Source organism: Vipera ursinii, assembly GCF_947247035.1.
Source record: "Vipera ursinii genome assembly, chromosome: 7".
Lineage (NCBI taxonomy): Eukaryota > Metazoa > Chordata > Lepidosauria > Squamata > Viperidae > Vipera > Vipera ursinii.
The window spans coordinates 3,141,383-3,153,150 of NC_139521.1; the positions used below are offsets into that span (position 1 = coordinate 3,141,383).

Genomic DNA, 11,768 nt, shown 5'->3' on the forward strand with positions numbered 1-11,768 from the left:
CCTAAAAGTCTAAAATACAGTTTTAAGCATCCGAAAGCATTACCGCCAGCTTTTGATGCCGTTTCTTAGAATTGTGCCTTTTAGACACCTGTGCCTTTTTTCCGTAATTTGATTGCAATTTAGGTCTTGACATTTGCAATGGCTACGCTAGGTAGATAAACCTGGTGTGCAAATACCGGTATCCTCGACTTACCAGCCCAAAATTTCCGTTGCTAAGTGAGACATTGGTGCAGTGAGTTTTGCGCCGTTCTAATGACCTTTCTTGATGTAGTTCTCAAGTGAATCACTGCAGTTGTTAAGTTAGTAACCCGGTTGTTGAAGTGAATCTGGCTTCCCCCATTGACTCCGCTTGTCAAAAGGTCGCAAAACATGACTGCGACGGTCATAAATATGAGTCAGTTGCCAAGCGTCCAAAGGGGGTGTGTATGGTCGTTGGAGGTTTTTCAGTGTCACGAAATAAACTCTTGCAAGTCGAGGATACTGGATCTTTGGCGTGAGCTTGCTTAGTCTGTGTTTTTCAAAACTATACAAATCTTAAAGTGTGGAGTATAAATTGACTTCTGATCCATTTGGATGCTGTTTGTAGGTATAAATTTAAGAATCTGCAGCAACCACATACTGGAACTAAAGTTTATTTTCCCAGGACAGGGAAAATACAAGGCTGTTTTTTTTCCCAAAGGTGGCCATATCTTAAAGAGGCCAAGTGGTTTCAATGTTTTTCCACCTTGTTGCTGTTAGCTGCGAAGTCATGTCCGACCCATCGCAACCCCATGGACGTTCCTCCAGGCCTTCCTGTCCTCTACCATCTTCTGGAGTCCATTTAGGCTCACGCCTACTGCTTCAGTGACTCCATCCCGCCACCTCCTTCTCTGTCGTCCCCTTCTTCTATTGCCCTCAATCTTCCCCAGCATTAGACTCTTCTCCAGTGAGTCCCTCCTTCTCATTAGGTGGCCAAAGTATTTGAGTTTCAGCTTCAGGATCTGGCCTTCTAAAGAGCAGTCAGGGTTGATCTCCTCTAGGACCGACCAGTTTTGATCGCCTTGCAGTCCAAGGGACTCGCAGGAGTCTTTTCCAGCACCGTAGTTCAAAGGCTTCAATTCTTTGGCGCTCAGCCTTTCTTATGGTCCAACTTTCACTGCCATACATTGCAACTGGGAAGACCATAGCCTTGACTATACGCACTTTTGTTGACAGGGTGATGTCTCTGCTTTTGAGTGTGCTGTCTAGATTTGCCATGGCTTTCCTCCCCAAGAGCAAGCATCTTTTAATTTCTTGGCTGCAGTCCCCATCTGCAGTGATCTTGGAGCCCAGGAAAATAAAATCTGTCACTACCTCCATTTCTTCCCCATCTATTTGCCAGGAATTGAGAGGGCCGGATGCCATGATCTTGGTTTTCTTAATGGTTTTTCTTAAGTTTAAAATATGTGTGGACTTCAACTCCCAGAATTCCCCAGCCAGCTTGGCTGGCTGGGGAATTCTGGGAGTTGAAGTCCACACATCTTAAAAGTTGCCAAGGTTGAAAAACCACTGGTTTAAACAATAGCAGAGCTTCGAGGTTAGGGTTGTGAAAGGAGAAATGATAGTATTATTCAGAGAGGTTTCTTGCTGCTTTCTCCACTGTTTAATTCCCACCACATTTTGAAAAACTGGGTGGAAAATATCACGAATAGACTTTGACATAATGATCTCCGGAGGTTGTGAGGCTAAACCCTCAGCATTTTCTTTAGCTTTATCTCAAACGCGAGAAACCAAATCCAGAAAACTCCCGTCATAGTGGAGAAAGGAGTCCGTTGTTTTGTGAAAGAAGTAATACAGCACACACCTTTTTCTCCTTCCCCTCAGGGAAGTTCTGTTCTCTTTAAATCCACAAGACGCTGAAAAAACGCAGGGCCAAGATAGCAATAATATGCCTCTTTACTTCAGCTAAACTCAATACGAGTGTGGCTTAGGAGATTTTAACAGTTGCATTGGCATGCCAAAATATACAGACTCCCTTGCCCGTTTCCGGCAAGAATAACCATGTTAAAGCCGCCTAAATTATCCAATCCCCCGCTCTTCAAATGAGTGTTATAGCAGAAATAAAGATACATTGAAATTACCATTGCTTGCTAGATAGATCCTCTGCTCCTACTCTTCTGCACCCTACTCCCAGGGATGAAGGGGTAGATTTTAAGGCCGTGAATTATAAACATCTGGTTGTAAAGTGCCTGCTTCTCCGTTACACTTAATGTCAAAGAGGCCAAGATCTAAAGCAACGAAGAAGTATTTATATGCAAGCCACAGAGCCAGGAGTGTCTGCAGGGTGCGATCTCGGGGAAAAATCAGGAGGGCCCCGACATGGTTCGCAACGCGTAATAAAAAAGATGGAAGTGAAATCACACCGGTGCAGTTACCCTCGGGAATCTTTTTCTTAACACATCCTCCAGAGACACACAACCCCCGCCAGGAAATTATTCTCCCCCTGGCCAGCTTGTCTGAGCTTTATCCTCTTTCCCCTGAATTGTTCCATAGTTTCAGGCGATATAATAATGCGCAAGGAGCAAAACGGGTCTGGGGGGGAAAAAAAACAGCTTTTGTGACAGCACGGAGAGGAATGTACGCGTGCATTTGGACCGCCAGGAAAAGGTTACCACAAGCCCCAGGTGTGAAAAGAAAATGAGGTTTTAGCCGGTTTTTCACAATTCGGCCTAGCAGTCTGCTCCCCAAAACACACCGCCAGGGTCCCGTCCCCCAGCCCAGCCCGCCCAGTGGCTCCAGTGCGGTTCCGTCCTTCAATTTTGCTCTTTCATGCTACGCAGGGGCTCCACGAGTTTGTTGTGCACGTGCATTAAACCTTGAAGATTAAAAAAAAATAAATCTGTTATTAACTCACATTACCAGTTAACGTTATTCCATTCCTACTGCAGGTAGTCAATAGGAATAGAGCTGGAAGGGACCTTGGAGGTCATCTAGTCCAACCCCCTGCTCAGGCAGGAAACCCTATACCATTTCAGACAAATGGCTGTCCAGTCTCTCCTGAAAAGACTCCAGTGATGGAGCGCCCACAACTTCTGGAGGCAAGCTGTTCCACTGGTTAACTGTTCTCACTGTTAAAGAGGTTTCTCCTTAATTCCAGGTTGCTTCTCTCCTTGGTTAGTTTCTACCCATTGTTTCTTGTCCTGCCTTCTGGTGCTTTGGAAAATAATGGGAAACACACACACACCGCGCTCTTTTTTGTGGCAGCCCCTCAAATACTAGAATACTGCTATCGTGTCACCCATGGCTGGCCATTCCCAAATCTAGGCTGGCCATTCCCAAATCTAGGCCATTCCCAAATCTAGGCTGGCCATTCCCAAATCCTGCAACTGCTCTTCGTTCGATGACACTCACCTTTAAAATACTTCACCGTTTTAACTCTGAGCTCTAAAGTGGCATCTTCGTCACACACAAAAATTGTGTGGGGATGTTGCTGGAAGGCAGAAACCGTCCACATATGGCTGACCCCTTCTTCAATGGCCTTGTATAAGGCAAAGGCTTTGTGTGCACCCGTGATCAGAATCATAACCTGGGAGATCAAGCATGGATGGAGCAGAATCAAGCAAGCTAGGAAAGCAACACACACACACACACACACTCCAACAAGATACTAAGCTAAGGTGTCCAACCTTGGTAACTTTTAAGACTTTTGGACTCCCCAGCCAGCCATCTTGCGTTGAAATCCACAAGTTGCCAAAGTTGGATGTCCCTGGTTTATACTGTTTTTAATTGCTCTGAATTGGGAGACTAACCACAAGTCCTAAAGGCACCGTAGTTCCCCAGCTCTGCCTTAGAACCTGGGTCTTACATATTAAAATGGCGGGCTCGGGAATTCTGGGAGTTGAAGTCCACAAGCCATACAAGGGGTCGTAGTTCCCCACCTCTGCCATGGAAATTTAGTAATGGACATTTGTAGGGCGCTAATTCTAAAGGGTGTGACTTATACAGCACTCCAGTTTTCAGATACATTTTTAAAAAATGCCAATATGAAGACGGATGTTCTTACCTCCCTGGCATCCATGACTGTTCCCACGCCAACCGTTAAGGCCATAGTTGGCACCTTAGATAAATCACCGTCAAAGTATTTTGCATTCGCCAGAATGGTATCCATGGCGAGAGTTTTCAATCGTGTTCTTGACACCAAACTGGATCCCGGCTCGTTGAAAGCGATATGGCCATCAGGGCCAATGCCTTGGAAAGAGCACAAACGACAAAACCGGTGTGGGCAAGGCACACTTGATCAGTCCTCGACTTACGCCCACCGTTGATCCCAAAACTCAATGAAGGTGAGTCAGTTGCCGAGCGTCTGAAATTTTGGTCACGAGACCATGGGGATGTCACAAAAGCCCTAAGTGCGAAAAATGGCCCTAAGCCACTGTGGTAAGCCAAGGACTTCCCTCTACGGAAAGGGGAACAAGCACCCAACTAGTAGGCATTTGTAAGGGCCATCTGCAAAGAGTCCCAGGGGGTGCTTGGGTGCCTGAATCAAAATACTGTTTGTTAGTGATTTGGTGGGATTGTGCCATGCTTCGCACCCGGTTTGCAAAATCTGGAACACAAATGCGGCACCCGTCTGCCACTCTTTAAAGCACCCAGTTCGCAAAATCTGGAATACAAATATGGCACTCATCTGACACTCTTTAAAGCACCCAGTTCGCAAAATCTGGAACACAAATACAGCACCTGTCCGCCGCTCTTTAAAGCACCCAGTTCGCAAAATCTGGAATACAAATATGGCACTCGTCTGACACTCTTTAAAGCACCCAGTTCGCAAAATCTGGAATACAAATATGGCACTCATCTGACACTCTTTAAAGCACCCAGTTCGCAAAATCTGGAACACAAATGCCGCACCTGTCTGCTGCTCTTTAAAGCACCCAGTTCGCAAAATCTGGAATACAAATATGGCACTCGTCTGACACTCTTTAAAGCACCCAGTTCGCAAAATCTGGAACAGAAATGCCGCACCTGTCTGCTGCTCTTTAAAGCACCCAGTTCGCAAAATCTGGAACACAAATATGGCACTCGTCTGACACTCTTTAAAGCACCCAGTTCGCAAAATCTGGAATACAAATATGGCACTCATCTGACACTCTTTAAAGCACCCAGTTCGCAAAATCTGGAACACAAATGCCGCACCTGTCTGCTGCTCTTTAAAGCACCCAGTTCGCAAAATCTGGAATACAAATATGGCACTCGTCTGACACTCTTTAAAGCACCCAGTTCGCAAAATCTGGAACAGAAATGCCGCACCTGTCTGCTGCTCTTTAAAGCACCCAGTTCGCAAAATCTGGAACACAAATATGGCACTCGTCTGACACTCTTTAAAGCACCCAGTTCGCAAAATCTGGAATACAAATATGGCACTCATCTGACACTCTTTAAAGCACCCAGTTCGCAAAATCTGGAACACAAATGCCGCACCTGTCTGCTGCTCTTTAAAGCACCCAGTTCGCAAAATCTGGAATACAAATATGGCACTCGTCTGACACTCTTTAAAGCACCCAGTTCGCAAAATCTGGAACAGAAATGCCGCACCTGTCTGCTGCTCTTTAAAGCACCCAGTTCGCAAAATCTGGAACACAAATATGGCACCTGTCTGCCGCTCTTTAAAGCAGCCGTGTCTTTTCCTGCAAAGGGCAGCTTCACGATTCCTGAGAAAAGACAATTGTTGCCGTAAAGATCTGCAGACAGACGCTAAAGTTGGGCGCTCACACATTCTGGAGCACTGCTGGAGATCAACAGGGAAGCACTGCACAGCCCTGCTGTGCTGGCCACAAACCGCCTGGCCTTTTTTCTTTGAGAACAAATAGTTTGAATAGCTGTTAAGAATAATTTGAAATTACTAGGGGGAAAAACAGGCTAGAATACAGGAGTAAGCAGCGTGGCAACGGAAAAATGAAAACATAATACAGGCAGTTGCCAACTAACAACAGTTCAAAGGCCCTGAAAAAGGTGACTTTTGACCGTTTTTCACACTTACGTCCACTCCAGCATCCCCACGGTCACGTGATGCAAATTCAGATGCTTCACAACCGACTCCTTTTTATGATGGTAGCCGTGTCCAGGGATCATTTGATCCCCTTTTGTGACCTTCTGACAAGCAAAGTCAAAGGGGGGAAGCCACATTCTCTTTACAACCATGTTACTAAGTTAACAGCTGCAATGATTCGCTTAACGACGGTGTCAAAAAAGGTCATAAAATGAGGCAGAACTCAACCAACGCCTCACGCAGCAACATAAATTGGCAGCTGAATCGTGGCAAAAGTCCCGGACTCCCCGTATGATTTTATTCCTCTAAGCAACGATAACTTCAATAGTACCTTGTAATAACTGAACTACTCACTGATAAGTTTCAATTTTTTGCTTAAGCACCCAAAAATCTCACCTCCAACAAACAGTTCTATCCCTCCAGCTTCTTCTATCTTCTTTTCAAAGGCGTCGCACTCTGCTTTTAGATCCGGTGCATTCCCATCGAGAATATGGGCATTGTTTGGATCTATGTCAATATGCTTAAAAAAATTGTTCCACATGTAAGAATGGTAGCTTTCCGGGTGATTTCTTGGAAGGCCTGGAACCAAAGCAGAGCTGTTTAATTAGTGGACCTGAAGGAAAATTGAAATGGATAGGGCAGGGGTAAGGCAACCTGGGCTCTTTTATGACTCGTGGACTTCAACTCCCAGAATTCCACAGCCAGCCATGCTGAGGGGAAAGGGAGTTTCCAAGCTGAGCCATGCTGGCTGAGGAATTCTGGGAGTTGAAGTCCACCAGTCATGAAGGGACCAAAGTTTCCCCCATGCCGGCTCAGGAATTCTGGGAGTTGAAGTCCACAAGTCAAGCCTTGGTGGAGCAGTGGGCTAATGCCTCCTTAAGTAACACCAGCTGCCTGCAATTAGTGCAGGTTCGCATCCCACCAGGCTCAAGGTTGACTCAGCCTTCCATCCTTCCGAGGTAGGTAAAATGAGGACCCAGATTGTTGGGGGCAATAAGCTGACTTTGTAATAATGCCGCTTGGGGGTGTGTGTGAAAGCCCTAATAAGCAGGCATATACATAGAATGAAGGCTACTGCTAAGCTTGTAAGCCGCCCTGAGTCTTCAGAGAAGGGCGGGACATAAATGGAATTAAAATTAAAAAAAATTAAAAATGAAGGGGCCATAGTTCCCTCATGCTGGCTCAGGGATTCTGGGAGTTGAAGTCCACGATTCATAAAAGAGCCAAGGCTGCCTACCCCTGGGATAGGAAATGTGTACGGAAGCGTGCAATTCTGTCCGAGGTTGAGTAACACTGTAAATCTGAGCCCGTGTCACAAACACAGATGCGCTTAAAAAAAACAAAACACAAAACTTACCCACGTATTCATCCATATTGAACGTCTTCACATATTTAAAAGAGAGATCCCCTCTTTTGTGATAGTCTATTAGTTTCTGGTAGCATCCCAAAGGCGTGCTTCCTGCATCAAGCAAATGTTTCGTTATCCCGGGCTCTAAGAAAAATATCCTTCACTGGAATTGCAAAAGATGAGAGAGGATGACAAGTCCAGTTATGATTATATCATGAGCCCTGGTGGCGCAAGGGCTAGGAGGCAGGATTGCAGGCTGACTCTGCCCACTGCCGGCAGTTCGATCCTGACCGGCTGACTCAGCCTTCCACCCTTCCGAGGTCAGTAAAATGAGGACCCAGATTGTTGGGGGTGCAAAAGGCTGACTCTGTAAATAGCTTAGAGAAGGCTGTCAAGCACTGTGAGGTGGTATATGTCTAGGTGCTATTGCTATTTCGATTGCTATCTATCTATGTATATCTATCATTTATCTGTCTACGTATCATCTATCTATCTTATCTATCATTTATCTGTCTATGTATCATCTATCTTATCTACCTATCTACCTAGACATCCATCCATCTTTAGCTGTAGTGGCGCAGAGGTGTATTGCAGTATTGCAGGCTGACTCTGCCCACAGCCAGCAAGTTCGATCCTGACCAGCTCAAGATTGCCTGTCTTCCATCCTTCCGAGGTTGGGGAATTAGGGAGAGGGAGGAACGGAGAAAGAGGGAGGGAGAGAGAGGGGAGGGAGGGAGGGAGGGAGACAGAAGAAAATTAATTACCTGTCGGTAAGCCGAGGGTGAAATATCGGCTTTGGTTAGGCTTGAACTGGACGATGCGGTTACAGATGTACTTGGCAGTCCATTCGCTCGCCAAATCGTAATTTTCTAGGATTACCAGCCTCATCCTAAGGCGAAACGGTTCCCACAAAGCAACAAACAACCGAAGCTGTGGGGGAAGCCAAGCAAATGGTGATTCAAGCCAGCCTCTTTTAGCCCAGACCGCGCTCAGCACGTCCTCCTCAGCGACACAATCTTCAGGCCTTGTGTGTGGCCATACTGGACAATTCCAGAAAATGTTTTTGAAGGCCAGTGCAGGGGCAACACAAGATTCTCCAAGTTCCTACATCTCCTCCTCTACATGGGCAGCACTTTCCTGAATAGCTCTCTAAAGCCCGTACAGGTGGTCCTCGGCTTACGACCGCAACAGACTGACCCCAAAATTTACGTTGCTAAGCGAGACATTTAATAAGTGAACTCTGCCCCATTTCACCACCTTTCTTCCCACCGTTGTTTAAGTGAATCGCTGCGATTCAGTTAGTTAACACGGTCGTTAAGTGAATCTGGCTTGGCCGTTGACTTGGTCAGAAGGTCGCAAAAGGGGATCACGTGACACACACACACACGGGACAACGCCAACCCCCGTCATAACTATGAGTCAGCTGATCACGTGGCCATGGGGATGCTGCGACGGCTGTCAGTGTGAAAAACGGTCACGGGTTGCTTTTTTTTTTAAGTGCATTTGTAATTCTGAACTGTCACTAAATGAACCCTTACAAGTCAAGGGCTATCTGTGAAGATCTGTTTAGACAAGATTATAGCAATGGTGCAATAAGTTCTCTAACGTGGCACCCTCAAAATGTAAAGGGCATAACTTCCAAAACATGCAACAGGACTTTAGACCGTGAGGCCTGTTCCATCAGAAGACAACTGAGGAGAACCAGATAAATCTCCCAAATTATGAAACTAGGCATTTGAATGTCACAAAAACAGAAGCTTCCTATGGCTGGGGTGTGAATTTCCTTCCTCTTTAATATAAAGTTCAGCAATAAATAGCACGTTTAAAATGCTGCAGCATGTGTGTGGGTGTGTGGATAATGAGAGCTGAAGGCAATGAAATTTCATTCTAATGTATGCTGATTAGCGTACATTTAAAGTGACAATAAAGTTTTTATTCAGTTCTATTTCTAATTCTACTCTTATTTCTATTTCTATTCTATTCTTCATTTCTTCTATTCCATTCTACTCCACAGTATTCTAATACTCTATTCTATTCTATTCCATTCCATTCTATTCTTATTCCATTCTATAGTATTCTAATATTCTATTCTATTCTAATTCTATTCTTCATTATTCTATTCTATTCTATTCTAAATTCTATTCCTTTCTCTATTGCATTCTATTCTACTCTATTCCATTCCATTCTACTGTATTCTAATATTCTATTCTAATTCTATTCATTTCTCTATTCTATTCTATTCTATTCTATTCCATTCCATTCTACTGTATTCTAATATTCTATTCTAATTCTAGTCTTCATTATTCTATTCTATTCTAATTCTATTCTTCATTATTCTATTCTATTCTATTCTAAATTCTATTCCTTTCTCTATTGCATTCTATTCTACTCTATTCCATTCCATTCTACTGTATTCTAATATTCTATTCTAATTCTATTCATTTCTCTATTCTATTCTATTCTATTCTATTCCATTCCATTCTACTGTATTCTAATATTCTATTCTAATTCTAGTCTTCATTATTCTATTCTATTCTAATTCTATTCTTCATTTCTCTATTCTATTCTATTCTATTCTATTCTATAGTATTCTAATATTCTATTCTATTCTAATTCTATTATTCTATTCTATTCTATTCTAAATTCTATTCTTCATTTCTCTATTCTATTCTATTCTATTCCATTCCATTCTACAGTATTTTAATATTCTATTCTGTTCTGTTCCGTTCTACAGTATGCTAATTTTCTATTCTATTGTATTCTTCTATAATAAAACAGAAACATACCAGAAGGGATACAGCGTTCAAACTAGGTTCTTGTTTAAAAACAAAAACATCCTGGATGGCAGTCTACATAAACATCTGTCAAAAAATATGGCACCCGTGGAAGGAAAAGGTAATCAAGAACCCACCCTATGGAATAAAAGCAATAGAAATCTTTTAACTGTTCTGATTGTAAATAAGGCAGTCGGACTGATTAGAATCTACTGAAAAACAACCATCTGCACACGCCAGTATTTTGCTCCTGTAAGGATTCGTAACTTGACACTTCACAAATAGCAAATAAATTAGGCAACATTATGGAGTCAGGGAATGAAAAACTGGAGGCTTAGGGCGTGAGTCAGCCAGAAAGCGAAGTCTTGACCCACAACTATTGTGATTTTATTATAAGGCACGATTTTGTGGGTCCTCTTTGCCTAGAGCAGACTTTCAGATCTTTTTTCCAAGTGAGCCCACACCGAAGTACATTTCAATCAGGGCACCCTTGTTAAGGACCCTTATAATTTAAATCACAAATCCTCTGGGTTTTTCTATTGCAGTCCGTTACCCTATAAAATAAAGATCTAAAGATGGCAAAAGAGCCAGATTTCATGCAGCTTCCAGAGTGACCGTCCTGGAGACCTCGCCCCAATTGCTGCTTATTAAAAAAAAAGGGAGGGGCGGGAATTGAAACTGTAGACGCACTTAGGATCAGGGATTCCAATCCATCTGCCTCCCAATGCACCTAGCTCCCTCTCTGTGGCTAATGGGAATTGTAGTACAAGACTTTAGGCAAGGACAGTACTCCTTTCAGAAAGATGCTCCAGAACCTTCAGCCCAGATGTTGCTCGCTTTCAGAAGGGGGAGGGCAATGCAATGCGATGTGCAACGCAAAGGAAATGTCTATGTAAACCTCCAAGTGGCCTCAATGACCCTCTAAAAGGAGGCAAATGACCAGCTGTCTGCAAGGAGTATAAATCCTTCCGTTCCTCCACCATCCAGTCAGAAGCTGAGGAAGCTTCTGGGATGAGAAGCGAAACGTCTTCAAAGGAAAAAGAAGAAAGTTCAGTTGCCTCTTGAAAAAAAGGCACCTTTGGGAGAAGGAGGAAAGGGAAAGAGAGAGAGGAGGAAAAAGATGGGAGGGAGAGAAGGGGAAGGATAGAAGAGAGAGAAAGAAAAAGAAGGGAGGAAGGGAAGGAGGGGGGGAAGGAAGAGGAGGTGAAGGATAAGGGGAGGAGGAGGAGGAGGAGGAGGAAGACGGGAGGGAAAGAAGAAGCATAGGAGGGTGAGACAGAGAGGAAGACAAAGAAAGAAGAGGAGGAAAGGAAAAGGAAGAGGTGGTGAAGGATAAGGGGAAGAGGAGGAGGAAGACGGGAAGGAAAGAAGGAGGATAGGAGAATGAGACAGAGAGAGAGAGAGGAAGAAAAAGGAAAAGGGGGTGAAGGATAAGGGAAAGAAAGAGGAAGAGGAAGAAGGAAGAGGAGGAAGCCTTTTCAAGTGGCCTCAAAGACTCTCTCAAAGGGTGCAAATGACCAGCTGTCTGCAAGGAGTATAAATCCTCCCGTTCCCCACCATCCAGCCAGAGCCGAAGAAGCTTCTGGGACGAGAAGCGAAACGTCTTCAAAGGAAAAACAAGAAAGTCCAGTGGCCTCCT

General features: G+C 44.2%; 1 protein-coding gene across 3 annotated transcripts in view; it reads right to left on the minus strand.

Moving 5' to 3' along the window:
* Positions 1-1,896: 1,896 nt before the first annotated feature.
* Positions 1,897-11,768, minus strand: part of GNPDA2 (glucosamine-6-phosphate deaminase 2) — a 10,150-nt gene continuing 278 nt past the window's right edge. Inside the window, exons 2-8 of one of the 3 annotated variants that reach the window (XR_014492986.1) lie at positions 8,120-8,285; positions 7,365-7,466; positions 6,404-6,586; positions 4,022-4,206; positions 3,370-3,544; positions 2,394-2,833; positions 1,897-2,246 (exon numbers count right to left, since the gene is read on the minus strand). Coding sequence is in view for 2 of the 3 variants with exons in the window: in XM_083366881.1 (XP_083223007.1) it covers positions 2,772-2,833; positions 3,370-3,544; positions 4,022-4,206; positions 6,404-6,586; positions 7,365-7,466; positions 8,120-8,243 (831 nt within the window). In the remaining variant the exon portion in view is untranslated. Of the gene's footprint in view, positions 2,834-3,369; positions 3,545-4,021; positions 4,207-6,403; positions 6,587-7,364; positions 7,467-8,119; positions 8,286-10,141; positions 10,268-11,768 lie in introns of all 3 variants that reach the window. The other 2 variants (XM_083366881.1, XM_083366880.1) reach the window with 2 other exon arrangements.